General features: G+C 35.4%; 1 protein-coding gene and 2 non-coding genes across 5 annotated transcripts; all 3 read right to left on the reverse strand.

The window, feature by feature from the left end:
• Window positions 1–7,264: 7,264 nt before the first annotated feature.
• On the reverse strand, window positions 7,265–17,249 carry LOC113703223 (disease resistance protein RPM1-like). 3 transcript variants are annotated; one of them, XM_072061407.1, is made up of 3 exons: window positions 17,048–17,249; window positions 12,194–13,652; window positions 7,265–10,839 (listed from the first exon to the last, which is right to left on the reverse strand). In XM_072061407.1, the coding sequence occupies exon 3, from the start codon at window positions 10,315–10,317 to the stop codon at window positions 7,441–7,443; it is 2,877 nt and encodes a 958-aa protein (XP_071917508.1). In that variant the 5' UTR covers window positions 10,318–10,839; window positions 12,194–13,652; window positions 17,048–17,249; the 3' UTR covers window positions 7,265–7,440. The 3 variants fall into 3 exon arrangements, with proteins under 3 accessions (XP_071917508.1, XP_071917510.1, XP_071917509.1); XM_072061409.1 differs by lacking the exons at window positions 12,194–13,652; window positions 17,048–17,249 and having other exon boundaries at window positions 7,265–8,484; window positions 8,713–11,056; XM_072061408.1 differs by lacking the exons at window positions 12,194–13,652; window positions 17,048–17,249 and having other exon boundaries at window positions 7,265–10,448; window positions 10,587–11,050.
• On the reverse strand, window positions 16,530–16,626 carry LOC113705130 (small nucleolar RNA Z101). The gene has a single exon (XR_003451778.1). It is a non-coding gene; the product is annotated as a small nucleolar RNA Z101 (small nucleolar RNA).
• On the reverse strand, window positions 16,720–16,808 carry LOC113705135 (small nucleolar RNA snoR14). The gene has a single exon (XR_003451783.1). It is a non-coding gene; the product is annotated as a small nucleolar RNA snoR14 (small nucleolar RNA).
• Window positions 17,250–17,978: the final 729 nt, after the last annotated feature.

Raw genomic sequence — 17,978 nt, forward strand, 5'->3', positions numbered from 1 at the left:
TGATTAATGCTGTCAATAGGTTAAATCCTAAGAGCGTGTTTAGGACTGCTTAATTGGCTAGGGCAATAACTACAGAGCTTGTTGTGGTTATCAAATCAGGAAGGTTAGGCAGGTTGTCAGAGCTTGTTGACAACCATAACCAGTTTATTTGTAAATGAAAGATTTTATCTCTGCATCTGTGATCAGTGATTCGAACCATAAGTGGAGATTATACCTTTGACTAGAGATTTTCCTTCCGTCAATTTACTTTATATTTTTAATTTGAGCAATTAAATTAGACAGTTCCATATCAACTTCCCCCATTTTTATTTAATGTTACATTCATTCAAAATAAATTCCCAAGTCCCTGTGGATTCGACCCTGCTCGCTGCTATATTCGAATTTTGTCTTTCACGTAATTAATACACTTTGGTATATCGGATCAAGCAAACTCTGGCACCAGGGTGAAGCTAGTAACCCATTGCACAGCCTAAGTCCCTGCTCCAGTACCATAGTGGACTTAATTCGTGACTTAAGAGTAGGAATTTTATTTTTGCTGGTTTGACACCCAACAAAAGTACAACTAGTTCCGGCTGTTAAGCAACCAAAATGTGAATACACACCCTCAAAATAGGGGTTGAGGTCGCATAATGTACTCACGTATTGCCTCCCTTGCAGGTTTGCATTTTTCTAATTAGTTTTCAACATTGTTCTATTTTTGCGCCAATTTTAACTGATATTTTCTGGATGATAGAGGCTGAACTAGCTCTTGTACAAACACGAAAGTTGCAGCCCTTTGAGTTAGTTTTTCAATGCATCAAGAATCATGTAATTTTGTTCTCTGTAGATTGAGAAATAACCAAAATACTCTTGACTGATCAATTCCTTGTTTCAGCTTTTGACAACATAAATGGTTGACTGTGTTTCAACTTTTTGACTAAGAAAACTCAAGAAATGGATTTCAATGTATGAAATGTGAAGCTATGTGTTAGCTTCAAATGGCTTAAGAATCATATCAATCTGATGCTTCTAACTCAAGAAATAGCCAAAATACCAAAAGTTGTCAAAACTGTCAAACATTTCTTCTTTTATACTTGATTGCATTTTATCTTTTGAATATTTTGCATTCATATTCTTTTTAAATAACTTTAAATCATCAAAAATCATCCAAATATCTTCTCAATTCGTTACATTTGATAATTGAATCATTAAAACTACAAAAACATGAAGTGTTCATCATTTGAACACATAGAAATACAAGTATTATACTTTGAACCACAAAATACATAATTCACTAGAAACCTAGTTAATTAGTTATAAAATTAAATAAAACACATTAAAACTAAATGATAAAACATATTTAAATCACTCAAAATGCACACTTAAGTGCTTACTTTGTTTTACTTCTTTCGTTCCACCAAGAATTTCCACTAAAGGGTGATTACACTAAAAGATTTGGCTTCCAATCAGTCGGTGTTCTAGACATTGATAGGTTTCAGCTCATTAGATTTACAAACTCTTTTGTTTTTTTCCTTTTGACGGCTTAAATTTTTTATCATCAAATGAAATTCCATTATACAACTTATTTTCATCATTTGATCCATAATACCAATTTGAAAGAAACAATAACTAAAAATTAACACAAAAAGAAACATGTTAAAAGTGGAATAAGGATGAAAAGGTCTGATCACATTGTCGACAATAATAGTGACAGAGTTGAGGATGAACATTTTCGCAAATCTCACAAAAGACTTGATGTTGACCACTAAAAAAGGAAAACAATTGGATGAGCAATGCTTTCCACTCTGTACTATCATGTACTCTAACAGCCACGTGATTAATGACCAGAAGAAGGTTTGGTATATGTTAATAGTCACAAATATCTGTGAAAAGAGCAAAACTTAGGAACCAATAGCTTGTATGCTTGCAAGAAAGTACTACACAAACAAATGATAATTGATTTGGTCGGAATGTGATCAGAGCATCTTATAAGCTAGAATCTTATACTAGTTGATGACAAACGTCTATGAAATAGTTAGTCTTACTTTCATCCTAGCAAATAAATTTCTTAGCTTGAGGCGTATATGATAACAAATTTGAGTTTCTGTTTAAAAAGTATATAATTTGTGAAAACAATTTTCGTGAATTGCCAGGTATTATTATTATTTTTTTTTATCGGTTAATAACTTCCAAATATTAGATTCATGGCTTCTTTTTAGAAATTCCTATGTTTTATTTGCTATATTTACTTTAATTTGACATATAAGCATTATTCAATGTAATATGAAGTAGCTTTTTTCCGGCTTCCGCTACTGTCAAAAAATTTGTTTTCTTTTGCAAGTAAAAATCAAATTAGGATTTGTTATCCCTTATGTTATATCCAGAATCTAGTAGAATAAGATTAAGTAGCATTACGTTATTTGGTAGAAGCTATGTTTAATTAAGTAATTTCATTCCAAATCTAACTATATTTCGTAAGAAAAATGTAATATAGTTCTCTTTTTAAAATAAAACTTAACAATGACATTACACAAGTCATTCAAATTTGGAACTAGCCTTAATATGTTATGCGAGGGTTAATGTTGGAAAGCAAAAACTAATTTTTACAATAACTAATAAAGTAGAAATACTTCTTCAATTTCCTTTTACAATATATGGTTCTCCTTTTTTTGGCTTTAACTTTGCTTTACAATATGGTTTCCCTTTTCTTTTTTTGTTTAACTTTGTTTTGAATTCCTTTCCAGTTAGAATACTAAATTTTAAAAGACAATAATTACGTCCACATTAATATCTATAAATATCCCTCACCCAATTCGCATTTGAATTTAAGACACGCTTCATTATTTAATTATACGAGGGTATTACTGAAAAGCAAAAACTAAATCACTAAAACACCAAATCACACTGTGCATTTAATCTATATATATATATATATATATATATATATATATATATGATAAATATTTGCACAGAAAGGCATATTTGTTATCCAGTCTAAGGCGATATCCGCAAAACCAACGAGGCAACCACAAAATTGAATAAAAATAAATAAAATGCCTTGAGAAACATTAGACATAGATTCGAGGGATCGTCAACCATGGCATTCCAAAAGAAAAGGAGAACAACAAATTAAACCCAATAAATTAACTTTCTGATGTTAAAATAATGGTCAAGTGAAAGGCATCCCACCTCCAAAGCTTTTTTTTTCTTGGTTAATAACAGCTCATATAAGTGTGAAAATTGTGGAAGATAGAAGCATAAATCAGCATATCGAGAAGAAAATTGAAAATAAACTTAGGATCCATGAGCTACTAATTACTTGGCCCAAGTGTTTTAAACTAGTAATTCAATAAACTTCAAAAGTTTTTATTGAGCCAGCTAGCCTGCACCGACATAACAATTGGGGTTCCAATTAACTACTAATGACTTGATTGAGCTCAAATTACAAAACAAGATCACATGTAATCGTACGGAGTTGAATAAAATTTATCAACAACCTATTATAAATATGGCACCACAGTAACCAACTTCTTTCTTTTTTCCCTCTTTTTTTTTTCATCCACAACAATGTAGTTAACCACCATTGCCCTTGCTATTACTAGATGGGATGAAAGGCGGCTTATTTTACCAATTAGAATCGTCGTATCCTATCTAATTAGTCATTTAGTTTACTGTAATGTAAAGGAAAAGTTAGATACGGTCGACAAAGCCAAATCATAATTTTGTGTTTCTATTTTCCTTCTTTCTTCTTTACGGGAAATTATGTACACTATTATGTACACTATATAGATGAATCTTTGTAATTAACAAAGTACACCATGGTGATCAATAAAAGTCAATGATAGGTAGAGTGGCTGGCATCATCCTTGAAAGCGTCCTTTAGGACGGAAGAGCCAGAAACCATATTGATGGAGATCAGTAAATTAATCACAAGATGCCCTGAACTTACGAGGAAGCCAATTTGTGCAATAATACACCATATTTTATAGACGGGAATCGGCAAGTGGGTGGAGCTGAGTAAGACTCCGCTGAGGCAATTGTGGGGTTCCAGGCAGCGAAATAATGCAAAGATGACAATGATGAGGGGGAGCCAGCTTATCGATGACAATAATGCTTGTATTTTAAGCACGTTAGATGTGAAATGTGAGAGTTGAATGCTGTCGGAGCTCATTCCAGTGTGAAAGAACCTTTTGCGATAGCAAACTGCTGTTCTCTACCAGTCTCATTCAGTCATTTGCAATATGATTATGGTTATTTATTAGTGTGAACACACTTGATTGGAATGAACATTTGTTTATTTATGTGGAAAAAGTGATCTTTTTAACGTTATTTTTTCTAAATAGCAGCCCGCACTAGCGATTGTGCTCTACTTGTTTTGGAGTAAATTGTGGAAGATAGAGGCATAATTAAATCCGCATACCTCTAATCATTTACCTACCGTATCACATGCATTAATGCTAACAACAATGATCTACAATACTAAACAAGATATATCATGACATATGTGTCTTGTGTTATTTCATACTGTGAATTAAACAGTTGACCATTGTGCCTTCTTTGGTCCACTTAAAATTTTTAGATGATTTTGTCCTTCAAACCTTACATGTGCAGATCATGTGATGGTCATTCTTTTTCTTTTTTTTTTGACGGTGGAATTAGATAGAATGATCAAAAACATATAATTTGGTTAGTTTAGTGATATTTTCGTCTAAGAAATTAATTTGGTAACCAAAATTAGTACAAGTGAGTAATTTAATGACATTTGGTGTAATTTGCTTTTATTCTATCAAGGAATACAGGAGAGTAGCCAAATTTGGAAAAGAATAGAAAATTATGAATGAAATGCAGAAAGGAACCGAGAAATCTATAAATCACCCTCAAATGTCAAAAGAGTTGTGTTTTCCACCTACTAGCGCACCGTTAAACCCGCCGCCCATCTCTTTTGCAAATTAATGGTAGATATATAGATAATTGCAATGCTTTTCTGGCTACATGAGGTTTTACTTTATTACTCTTGTTATTATCTTTTTCTTTTGGCCTAATGATGTCGCACTCAAATAGAGAGGAATCTGTCAAGGAATACAAGGATTCAAATCTTATCTATTAAAAATTAGATTCCTCAATTTCGAAGAAGGAAGTTGATTAGAAATTCCCTCTCCATATTCTGGTTTTTAACGCAGTAGAACTTAAACATTTGCTGACCCTTACAATAATCAAACAAAAAGCCAACCAATCGTTCATGGTTGCCGGCATAATTCTCATCTTTTAATTTTTTAATTAATTACACTAGATGGAAATGAATGCGAGTTCCACTTCACTGCTAAAAATGATTATTAGCATAAGTAAATTTATTAGCATAAGTCATTTATGGCCCATGCTCCCCTGTGCGATATTACAATGTTAAAAATAGCTAGGCGAGAAGACAAAAGAGATAGAGATGCCGCCGCCGAGCCTTAGCACCAAGCTGTCAAGTGGCAGATGCCCATGCATTTTCTATCTGCCCAGAAGGCAATACTAAATAGCTAGGCGAGAAGACAAAAGAGATAGTAATATTGCAATCTCTTTTAATCTCTTTCAAAAGAGAAGACAATGTTAATCTCTTTTGTCTTCTCGCCTAGCTATTTACCAATGTTAACATTGTAATATTGCACATTTGTGATGGTGGCACGGTAATTAGTAATTAGCAACACAAATTCTTTACTAAAGAATCTGTAACTACTAAAATGAAATGAGATGTGCCACTGGCCTTAAATTCTTTTATGATAGTCATTGAGCAACTTATATTTATCAATTGTATGATTACTAATGAATTAATCACATTGAACTAAGCAGAAGGAATGACAATCTTGATACAGGATTTTATTACGTTTATTGGATTAATCATCTTACATGTTTCTAAGGGTGTTTAGATTACAAATTACTCAGAAATCCGAAATCTCTTACATGTTGTGAAGCATCTGTGAAAATGTGAAAGGAATTTCAAATTCGCTGGCCAACTACTGAATTAGCAGTTAGCAATTTGTCATTCCTTCAAATTTTCAGTGCGACGGCCGGCTGATCTTCTCCTTCTGAGCATCTAGGTGTATTGTCATTGAGTTAACAGAAGCATTAGCACTAAAATCTCACAAGATCAGGCAAACAACAAGGCATAAAAACTGAAATGTGTGACACAAATGAGATAGCTATATATAAGAGGTCCAATTTGATATCTGAGACACCGCTATCAATGGAAACTGAGATGGCCAAAACAGGAAGGGGCCTTGGTGGTTCTCTCCCTGTGGAGAAATCCCCCATCGATGCATCAGGCCTGAAATAATGCTTGATGAAGTTTCTACGAATGAGCACAACCACAGAAATTGAGAAAATGAAGTTGGTGACAGAGGACTTTTTCAAGCTACCATTACAACAGAAGATGGCCTATGCACGACTGCCAAATGATGTTGAAGGATATGGTCAAATATTTGTGGTATCAGAGGATCAAAAGCTTGACAGGGGGGACATGCTCTTCCTCTGCGCATTGCCAGTTTCTCAAAGAAATATGAGATTCTGGCCTACGACTCCAACATCTCTCAGGTAGACAATGGATAATACACAGTATCACAATAATCTTTCCCACTTCTGCAGTAATATTATACACAGTATCCAAATGATGTTGAAGGCTAGCCTTGTTCGTCAAGCTCCTCTGCTTACAGAATTTCCCATTCGTCATGGGAATCTATCCTCTATTTTTTGCGCAACAAAGATTCTTTAAACTGGCAATTTAGAAGCCAATTGGAATACGCAATTTAGAAGCCAATTACGAGTCAAGAGTCTTCCCGTAAGAAGAATTTGTCAGGATTTAGTACTAACAAGTTTAGAGTGACTTCTAACAAAATGAATATTCGTATTTCTTAATATATAGTTAGCTTTAATTATCATGCATAAGAATATAATAATTGGAGATAATTTTAACACATATAATAATTGGAGATGAAGAAAATGATTGTTAAATATAGGTGTAAATGTGTAATTTTTAATTTTGATTACCAATAATAGAAGAAATTTTTAATTTTAATCTCAGTGCAAAAAGATTATCCTAGAAGAAATTTGGTAGGACCTGCTATTTATTATCCAGCTGGGGACTAACTCTCACTTTAACACTATTGTTAATGTAGGTTTGTACAAACAGAAGTAAGGATAAACCAAATTGGGTTTGCATATTGCCAATACATTTCTAACCTGCCTACTTCTTGATCGTTTGCGAAATCAATTATAGAAAAGATCAAGAAACAAAAAAAAAAAAAAATAAGAGAGTAAAATACAGTACATCAAGTCGTTAACAACATCACACAATATACACAATGTAGTATACAATAAATAAGGTAAAATACAGAAAAAAAAAAAGAAAAAGATGCAATGTCGTCTACATTCCACAACCAGAGAAAGGGAAGCCACGGTTGCTATTGCTGCTGCTGCTGCTTGTTAGGAAAGATTATATGTTTTCTTCTTCTCCGCCCACAGCCAGCGGTCTCTCCATTTCCTATCATCTGTGTAGTAACCAATGAGAATTTCAGGAATGTGTGCGATTCTTCTGTAATCTTCACTTTCTTCCTTCTGATTCTCCAACAGCTTCCCTCTCAATTGAGAACTCATCTCATACAAAGTTAGCTCTTGAAGTTGGCTCAAGTGCTGAATACCCACAGGTAACTCCTCTAGTAATGGAAGTTGTTCCAGAAATAGTTTTTGGAGACGAGGCAATGCACCCTCCTCCACTCTCATCCATCTCAACCCTTCCATTCTCTTTAAGTGCAACTCCTTCAGCTTTAGGAACCCTCCAGCTTTGAAGCACAATCCTTCTCCCTGGTAAGATCCACAGAAATTAATTTCACCCAAATTGGGCAAATGTTGGAGGGATTCAAGCGGATCCTCCTCACCCCTTAACCTGCTCCAGTCCAAATCTATTCTTACCAAGCCGTGAAGACGAGCTACCCATTGTGGCATCTTTTCTAAGCGGCCACACATAAACAGCGTACGAAGAGATTGAAGAAACAAAGAAGAAGAAGAAAGAGAAGGATGATTTAAATCGATTATCTCAAAATCATCACCTTTTCCAATTGAATCAACACTTAATTCCCGAAGACTGGTGAGGTTGGCAAGGGAGGAGCAGAGCTCCTTTCCATCTTCGCTTCTTAACTTTGTAATATATAGCTCTCTTAATTGGGTCAGCTTTCCTATCTCCTTAACTATTGTAGATCCACTACTTGCATCTATGCAGTTTAATACTTCTAGGGCAAGAAGCCCTCCCATATTCGAGGGAGCTTTAAATCCATGATATCCATAATCATCATCTGAAGTATCAACTTGTTGATATACTCTGAGAACTCGAAGCTGTTGCAGCTTTAGGATTTCCAAGGGTAATTCCCTAACTCTGGTGTTACCCAAATCCAGATACTCCAAATGTTGAAGCTTTCCAATGGCTTTCGGGATTCTCTCCACTCTCGTACAGGATAGGTCCAGATGCTTGAGCTGAAACAAGTTGAAAATCTCATTTGGTATTTCCACTTGACTATCCAGTTCCAAAACCTTTAACAGCTTACTACTCCTTGAAATTTCAGATAACAACATTCTAGACAGGAGTGGGTTCGGGGATCCAATTGTAAAGAATGACCGAAGGTGGTCAAAGCAATAACTTCGTCTTTGTTGGTGGTGCTGGGTGTTGTTACTGCTACTACTACGGAGTACTAGACGGCGTACCTTGTCGGACGGCCACATCGTTGGTTGTCCATCAATGACTGTGACCAAGTTTTGTTCCCTTGACTTGAGAAGAATAACTGCTCTCAATAGGTCATGGATTCGACAAGTGTAGGGTATTCCTTCGTAAAACACACAGGTCACTTGAATTAGGTTTCTACTGACGAGTTCACTGAGATAACCCCAAGCTACATCTTCAATACTCATTCCTTCTCTCCATTCTACAAACCTTTCAGCAATCCACAAATTAATGAGTCTTCCGCATCCTATTTTATAATCCTCTGGGTAGATGCTTAAATACAACAAGCATGCCTTTAGATGCCAAGGCAAATCATTATAACTAAGAGAGAGAATCTTTTTAACTCTGTCCAGCTTACCAGTGCCTTCTAATTCACCTCCAAGACTGCGTCGAACCGTCTCCCATTCCTCTGTTCTGTTTACATCTTTCAAAGCCAAAAGCCCACTGATTGCAAGAATCGCAAGGGGCAAGCCCTCACATTTATCCAATACACCTTTGGCAACATCCATCAAATGGCCAGGGCAACTATTTCCCTTAAAGATCTTGTTACAAAACAGGGTCCACGAATCTTCAAAGGACAGTGACTCCATTCTGTGGAGATAACCTAGAGATTCTGTACAAGAGGCAGAGGCTACATCAGCTTTCCGAGTTGTTAGCATGACACGGTTGCCGTGGCTACTCTCGGGCAGTGCAAATTTGATGGTATTCCAAAATTCCACGTCCCATACGTCATCAAAAACAATTGCATACCTTCCAGCTTGTTGAAGAAAATCTTTGACAATTTTTTTCAGCCCAGTGGCGGTCATAGACTCTATCGATTGTGGGACTGGTTTCTTCCCTTCCTCGTGTAACTGCCGAATCAAGTCTTTCAGGAGGTACTGAAAGTCACATGTTTGAGAGACAGTTACCCAAGCACGAACTGGGAAATGCCTTCTGACTTCAGGATCCTCGTGGACTTTTTTCACTAGGGTAGTTTTGCCGAGTCCTCCCATACCAACCACTGAAACAACTTTCAGTTGGTGATCATCCTCTTCGAGGAGCTCAGAAATAAGACGTTTCTTGGGCTGGTCAATGCCAACCAATTTAGCTTCTTCCACAAGCAGTGCGTCATCTCTGCTATAGCGCCAGGTTGTGGTGTTCACAGCCGAAAGTGAGTTGGACGCTGGGGCAGAGATACCATATTCGGATTGGTATCTTTGATGAGCTTCAGAAATACTTTTGATTCGGGACTTGATGCTTTGTATTTCGCTAGCAACTCGATGACGAGCTCTCAAATTCTTGATGGAGCTGAAAATTCTCCGAACAGAGCCGTAGAATCCTGTTGCGCGATGCCGAGCAAAGCGAGCTACAAATTCATCGAGAATGTCCTCAGTGTCATAAGCAGCATCTCGCACTTGCTTGATCCATTGTTGGAGCGTGGGTTGAGCATCTTCTTCTTTTGCTTCTGCCTCTCGCAGGAAAGCTCTCATTTGCTCCAACTCATCCATGATGAATTGAACCTCTTGCCGAAGCCCTCCCAATAGTCGTCCCTCCTCGCGCAGAAAAGTTGAGAGTTGATCCAGCACAAAAGAGAGAACTGTTTCTGCCATTTTCAGTCTTTCTTTCTAACTTAAGAACGTTGGGGAAGGCGGCTTCTGGTTTATAGGACAGCCCACTTGTAGTATCTTGAAAGGAAGAAGGAAGAGGAGGCTATGGATTCATAAGCTGATGAACTTCGATGCTATATGGTGCAGTATTTATCACAAAGACAAACCGCGTCAAACAGAAAAAGGAAGAATTAACCAATTAGAAGAAACTAAAGCAAGAAATATGACGGAAATTGAAGACGAGAAGATAGTGAAAGACGAAGCTGCCTTACAAAATCATGGAAGCTATTAAGAAGACTGTGTTTGCACATGCCTTCGGGACCTTCTTTCAACTGTGGGTCCTTTGGTGGGATAAAGATAAAGGAGCATCTTTCAACTGTGGGTTCTTTACGAGGGGAAGGAATAAAGTTAAAACGCGGTTGGACTGGACGTTCTTGATTTCTTTTAACGAAGAAATAAAACTACTGCAAAATGTTTTGCCCCTTCTGCTGACTAATTTCTGCTGGCATTTTCCTTCCTTCCACTCTGCAATTATTTATTTTGGTGATATTCGTGTCAAACGGGTTTGTTTGGATTGTGTTTTATTTCTTCAATTTTATCTGCTTACATCATCATTACAATTTTCAATACACCTTTTTATCTTCCCAATTACTTTTTTACCTCACACACATCACATCACAAAAAGTGCTACAGTAAAAATATTCCAAATAAAACACAATATTGCTCTAAAGTGTGGTATCTCAAAACAATCAATTAATAAAGGGAATCATTGAGTATCACTTGAATTTTTTTAGTCTCATTACTTGTGTATCAACTATTATTTGATAATCTTATATATCTTTTGATTGGAAATTGAAAAATAAAATGTCTTGTAAGTCTAAAAACTAACATAATATGTCTAATAAATTTTTATACAACCTAAAACTATAGTAGTTTGGAAACTAACTTTATTTTCCAATTATTGTAAATGATTTCAGAGGACTAATTTTTGTTAACTTTAATCCTAATTACATAATGACATTTGTATCTCTGTATCCACATTAAAACATACACAAAAAGTATGTAAATACATTTTTTTTAATGTTCAAACATATTATCTAGACATAGACTAATTCAAATATTTGAGTAGAAATGTTTTACTTTGTTTATCAATATTTGCCCAAGCACATTAATAGAGATGAAAAATGATGCCACACGACTATGTAAGCCCTCTTTTTCTCTTTCACTCTAGTATGCAGCTATATTTTTTCCATTTTTTTTGAAAAAAAATCATTCTTAATTAAGAAAACTAGTGTTATCCTACTCATAACTTCATAAGTCAAAAGATCATACAAAGTAAATTAAAGATCTAAAAACTACGCACAAGAATCGGGTTAATGGTCAGGAATTCAAATCCCACGACCTATAATTAAAAAAATCTAGATGATATGTCAAGGCATCAATATAGTTTAGATGATGCTGCTTGTGTAATTCAATTCGGTCCCTGTTAGTATAGAATAGTGCTATTCTTAATGTTGAAAAAAATAATAAAAAGTAAAATTTCCAACATCCAAGATGCTTGGCATCCTTTTGTATTGTTATTCAAAAGAAATGAGTCTCCTACCTTCATTTAATTTCAATTTTTTTGTCATTTTTTGATTTATTTCAACTTGCTACACTTCGCACCTGTCATTTTCATGTAGATAGCCATGAGCCGTTTTCCTTTTTTTAAGAGTCACATATTTTCTTGTGGATTTTTAACCAAATTTTGTTTACAATTCATTTTAGCTTCTAGGTTTACCGTGCTTAAGTGTTTTTCCTATACTTTTTTGAACCCATTCCTAAAATTTTGTTAGGAATTCATTTCAATAAATTGGTCTGAAAGACGAAGCTACCTTACCTGCTACAATACAAAATCATGGAAGCTACTAAGAAGTCCGTGCAATTGGTGGGGTGATCAGTCTTCAAGACCTTTCAACTGTGGGTCCTTTAGTCGGATAAAGATGGAGGAGCATCTTTCAACTGTGGGTTCTTTACAAGCAGAAGGAATAAAGTTAAAACGCGGTTGGACTGGACATTATAAAAAATTGACTGGTGTCGAACCTGTGCAATAATAAGTACCTACTCGAGAAAAATACAGATTTTGTATATAGCGGTGAGTAGGGTCGAATCCACAGGGACTGGGGATAATTCGTTTCTTCTAGAATCCAAAGTATGGGGGGTTCTTGGATTAAATGCTAACTAAAGAAATTAAATGCAGAAAATAATTAATTAGAAGAAATAACTTAGAGAAACTCTAGCCAATGATACACTTCAGAAATGGTTCACGCACTGATCATTGATTCAAAGATAATTCCAACATTTATTACTAGAGTGGTTATAGTTGTTATACACGCGATAAACAACCAACCTTTCCTTACTTTCTCGATAGTTAAGGTACGACCGTTAACTATTTCTCTAACCCAAAAACAATCCTAGGTACGACCGTAGGATTTAATTTCTAGATTGCATTAATAATTAGAAAAGTTCAATCCTAACTAACAAACACGCTACGAGGGTTTGTTTAAGTTAGATCGTATGTTTCCCTGACATAAACCCAATTACACCAGTTGCTACTGAGATAGAGATAACGAACAATTACGGATTCAATTACCCCTATTTAGCAAAATAGCCTATGTGAATAATTAAATATTGCGCATCTACTCAATCACTCACACGAGCTATAGCAATTAAAAGCAGGAAACATATAAATACCAATAAATTAAGGAAGCAATTAAAATAAATTAGATCTCACAGTAATTGTTGAACCAAATCTTCAGTTGTCCCCTTGACTAGAATTGAGAAGCTAGTTCTCCATTATGGAGAACCAGCTGTGCAAGAATAAAAATAATAGCCGCCTTAGTGTTTGATAAGAGAAAAACTGAAGGGAACAAAAGATTGGCCAAAAGACCAAAAGGCTCTCCGAGAGAGAGAGAACGAGAGAGCGCTCCCCTGAAGCCAGCGAAGGGATTGTATTTATAGAGTCCTCGTGCGGCTGTCTCCAAAAGAGACCCAGTAGTCTTCCTGCTTTTGTGGGTCAGCACGTTTAGTCAAAGAAGGAACCCAATCAATTGAAATCCAATTGAAGTCTTGTTGCCAAATGACTCTTCACGTTGCCAAATGACTCTTCACGTGCAAATTGGCTAAGTCAGCATTGTTCCAGAATTGTCACCCGCGAAGGAATCTCCAAATATTTGGAAGTTTGCACGTGGCCAACAATCCCGCAAATCCGGCTTTGGACATCATACTTAGGCGTGCCCACATCTAACTGACAGGAAGGCTTCAAAAGTTAATTTTCCAGCGCCTTTTGCCCCTAAATGCTGCAATTCGCATAGAACACAAAATCTCAGTAAAATCCACCGATTAGTGCAGTATTTAGTCCAAATAAATAGGAAAAGCACGTGAGAAGACCGACTAAACTGCACTCTATCAACATTATTGATTTCATTGACGAAGAAATAAAACTACAACAGGGTCTTCTGCTCCTCCTGCCGACATCTATAACCTCCTCCTTCTATGGAACTAATTTCTGCGTTTTTTTTTTTTTTGGTTTTCCCCTTGGAACAAAATCAAAGCAACTCTAGGAGCAAACCACTCCAATACGGTGTCTGACCAAATTTTTGGTATAAACCTGCCTCTGTGTTTAAGTAGTTAAAGAGGAAAGACCACATGGGCAATGATGTCGAAGCATCGTGCAAAAGCAAATTTGATGTCGAATTATTTAACAAGGAATAAAGCAATGGTGTCTGACCAAGTTTTCCAGCTCAAAGCAACTCAGGACATTCCCCCCCCCCCCCCCCCCCCCCCCCCCCCCCGGGTCCTTTTTTCTCCTCAAAGCAAAAATGACAGTTCTGAATCAAATGAAAGCCAGCTATGAGTTTTCCAGGATGTTTGGTAAGTGAATTTTTTGAGTGTTTGTCTAAAACTTTACTATGACTTACTGTAAAAAAATTTTTAAAAATTTTTGAAATGTATTTTTTTTTTTGAATATTTTGAAGTTTACTTTGATAAATTTTTTAAGATTACTGTAGTCAAAGTTTTTAAAAAATTTGTGACAGATAAACTTGACAAAAAAACTTGTTTGCCAAACAAGCCCGCAGCGGAGGAAAGTGAATTTCCCTCCAAATGGAAGCCAGCTATTAAACTGTTCCGGGCAAGATACAAACCCTCCAGCTTATTCAAAGTTCCATATTCCCATGGTGTATGTCCGCTAAATTCATTTGATGACAATGACATATTTGAATTACTGAACAAGCAGTTAAATTTGATGGCAACTGGCCATTTAACTCATTTGAAGTTAAATAAAGCCCTCCGAGACTCGGAAGATCATTGCATGTCTGGAGGAAGATTACCAGGTAAGTTATTTCCTGAGAGAGCAATAATAATTTCCAACGTTGAAATGTTGAAAATGGATGATGGTATAGACCCAACATCTGTTATTGCTGTTATTTCTAATTGACAAAAATTTAAGTTCGGGAAAGGAACCAAACCATGACGGATTATCTCCAGTGTAAGTTGTTGAGCTTAAAGTTCATAAACCACAGGCATCGCAAACGGGACAGATCTCCAGGTTGATTGCCCAGGTAATTGTTACCACTAAGGTCCAAAGAAATAAAGAAAAGACAAGTTCCTCAGATGGCGAGGAATGCTGCCTTTCAAACCCATGAATGATATGTTTAAAGCGGTTACTCTATGATGTTGGGTGCCACAAGTAACTCCAATCCAATCACAAACACAAGTATTAGCAGTCCGGTAGTCTTCCAGGACTGGGTAGGGGTCTGACAATATGTGCTCTTTCAAAGCAACAAGAGCAGATTGATGACAATATTGGTTTCCATGTTGGCTAAGCAAGCCATCGAAAAATGCAGGAACAGAACTGCAAGAGGAAAGTAATACTGAAGAATTCTTGAAAATGCAATTTTTTTTTTTTTGAAAAAAAAAAAAAAAAAAAAGCTCCCCACATCACCCCCCCCCCCCACGCCCCCCAAAAAAATATTTGTTTTGACGGAATGCAATCTCTTTTTTTTTTTGGGCAACAGAATGTGAAGCGTGACTGCCGACTTTCGCACTTCTTTATGGACGAACAAAAGATGAGTATAACTTAACTGCATCTCAAATGTTAAGTAAGATCAGCATTTCGGGTCCTATCGAATCTGTTCACGTTTGAAACCAAGAAAAAAAAGAGCACGAATGCCTATCCATACTTCCCAGTTAACTAAAGCTAAAGTTCCAGGAACTAGAATTCTAAATTCAGATCTCATTAAATCTTGGTATTTTCTACTAGTTCGTATTCGTTAGGATGTATTCAATTTGTATTGATCCTACAATTTTTAGTTGAAATGCCCTTCAGTTTTCATTCGATTTGCATCCATCCTACCAGTTGTGAGCATAATGTAACTCTTAAGTGTCTTTACCCACAATCTTCCTTTGATCCTACCATTTGTGAGCATAATTTAACTCTCCATAGATGCTAGAATCACTAATGCTTTTGGCACAATCTACATGTGTGCTTATCTCAAAAATATAAATATATAATTAGTTTTTTACAATAAGTTATTGTCTGTAGAAGGTTTAGTGCGTGTATTTTTTTTTTTAAGAAATCTATTAATCCTACGCGCTTTTATTTAGGAAATTACTATATCTAAAATCATGGTTGTGGAGAATTGTACACTTAAATGATATCTGATAATGAGAATTGTACACTTAAATTAGCATTGTACTTTTATTGCTCAGGTGGATGAGTAATCTTGTGAATTAAGACTCAATTCTCACCTTTTACACCCACAAAGTGCAAATTGCAAAAGCATAGTATTGTGTTTCTGACACATTTTGTAGAAATTATATTGTTGAATCAAATATAGAGGCCTACTAGATATCTGATAAAGAGAATTGAATTGAAGTTACACACCAATGTTCTTTTTCCCACTCAATGTATCAATTCCTCCTAATAAAAACCAGAGACAGATAACCATTTAGATGCTGGCATTCTCCAAATTTGATAAAATCAACAGAACAAAAATTGGTACAATTTAAGTCAAGAAAAAAAAAAAAACACCCCCCCCCCCACAACCCACCCCAAAAAAAAATTTGTTTTGACGGAATGCAATTTTTTTTTTGGCGACCAGAGAAAATGCAATCAAACGAGAAATCAAACAAATTATCCAATAGAAAAAAGGATTAAAAAAACATATTATAGAAAAGGGCATCAGGTCTCCAAGGTGATTTAGCATCAATGTAGAGCTATTCAGACGCAAATTACCCATTTGTATACATGAGATTCATCCTTTGCCCCAAAAATTAATTTGAAACCTAAATAAATTTTGAAAAAAACCCGAATTCACGATAAGAAAAAAAATAAAGAAAAAACTTCATAGGAAATATAGAAAGGCGATCAGAACCTGTCGGGATTCATAGTTAACATCAGAGGATTATTATTCAGTGGATTGACAGACTTATGAATTCTATCATCCCCTCGCTCTTTCTTTAAATCCCCAAATTTTAATTAGAAACAAAAAAAAAGGTTTGATGATAAAAATCGAAACTTTTATGTGTATACAACCGCTTAATACTCAGCAAGTGCTCAGAACTTCTTAGAGGAATTAGGTTGCCGTCATAGACAAACGACATCGTCGTGGTCTCCGGCCCGAATTATGAGCTCGTCACTGCAATCTACTGAAAATTGCGGCGAGTAATCAAAAGAGGAAAGAGCACTTACTCGAGTTTGCGATTGAAAGGTGAAAACTATCTAAAACCCTACGCATCTGAGCCGAGCTGAGCTGATTTGAGTTGAATCGGTGGCTGCAGGATTGGATATTTATAGGCAATAGCTTGTGACTGTAGGAGGCGGCGAAACCCTAGCATCTTCTTCTGCACGCCGCCTAAACCTAAACCGTACTTTTGAAAGACTTAAAAAACATGATATATATTTCTTTTTCGACCTTTTGTTTTTATTTATACTTATACTATATGTAATTTAAATGGAAAAAATGGCATATATTTTTCTTGTATCGAATATTTGAATGGATTCCTTAGATAATTCGGGATAATTGTCTCTTTCGCTTCGTTTGATGTTCTAGTTCAATATTTGTTTGATAATTCAATGCAACATTTAAGGTTGATAATTCAATTCAACATTTAAAAATTAATGAATTCAATCCAATTCAGCATTTAACGTTAATGGTTTTAAATTTTAATAATATGTTTAAATGCGTTTGATATTCAAAAATATAATATTTAAATTAATTAAGCAACACTGAATTTTTTAAATAAAATTTGATCTAAAAAATAAGTGATAAGTTATTGAGTTATAACCATTTAATGTGATATATATTCAAATTTATCAAATTTTACTCAATGGATTCAAATTCAGTTTTCAACCTCAATTTTATCAAATGCATCCTTAGTTCCTTTATTGTGTAATTAAGTTATTTTTACCAAAGATTTGGAGGAGTTCCTTAAATAATTTGGAATGCATTTAGTTCCTTTCTAATGGGAGACTGTACCTCTGTTTCTGTAGTTGGAATGCGAAACAGGACAAGATCATTCTTTTGTCAGTGAAACTACTTTTTTCTTTTTTTTTCTTTTTTACGAAATGACTCTCTTTCTCTGAGAACGACTTTAGTATTACTAAGTTAAAACTCATTTGT

Source organism: Coffea arabica, chromosome 8e (assembly GCF_036785885.1).
Source record: "Coffea arabica cultivar ET-39 chromosome 8e, Coffea Arabica ET-39 HiFi, whole genome shotgun sequence".
Classification (NCBI taxonomy): Eukaryota; Viridiplantae; Streptophyta; class Magnoliopsida; order Gentianales; family Rubiaceae; genus Coffea; species Coffea arabica.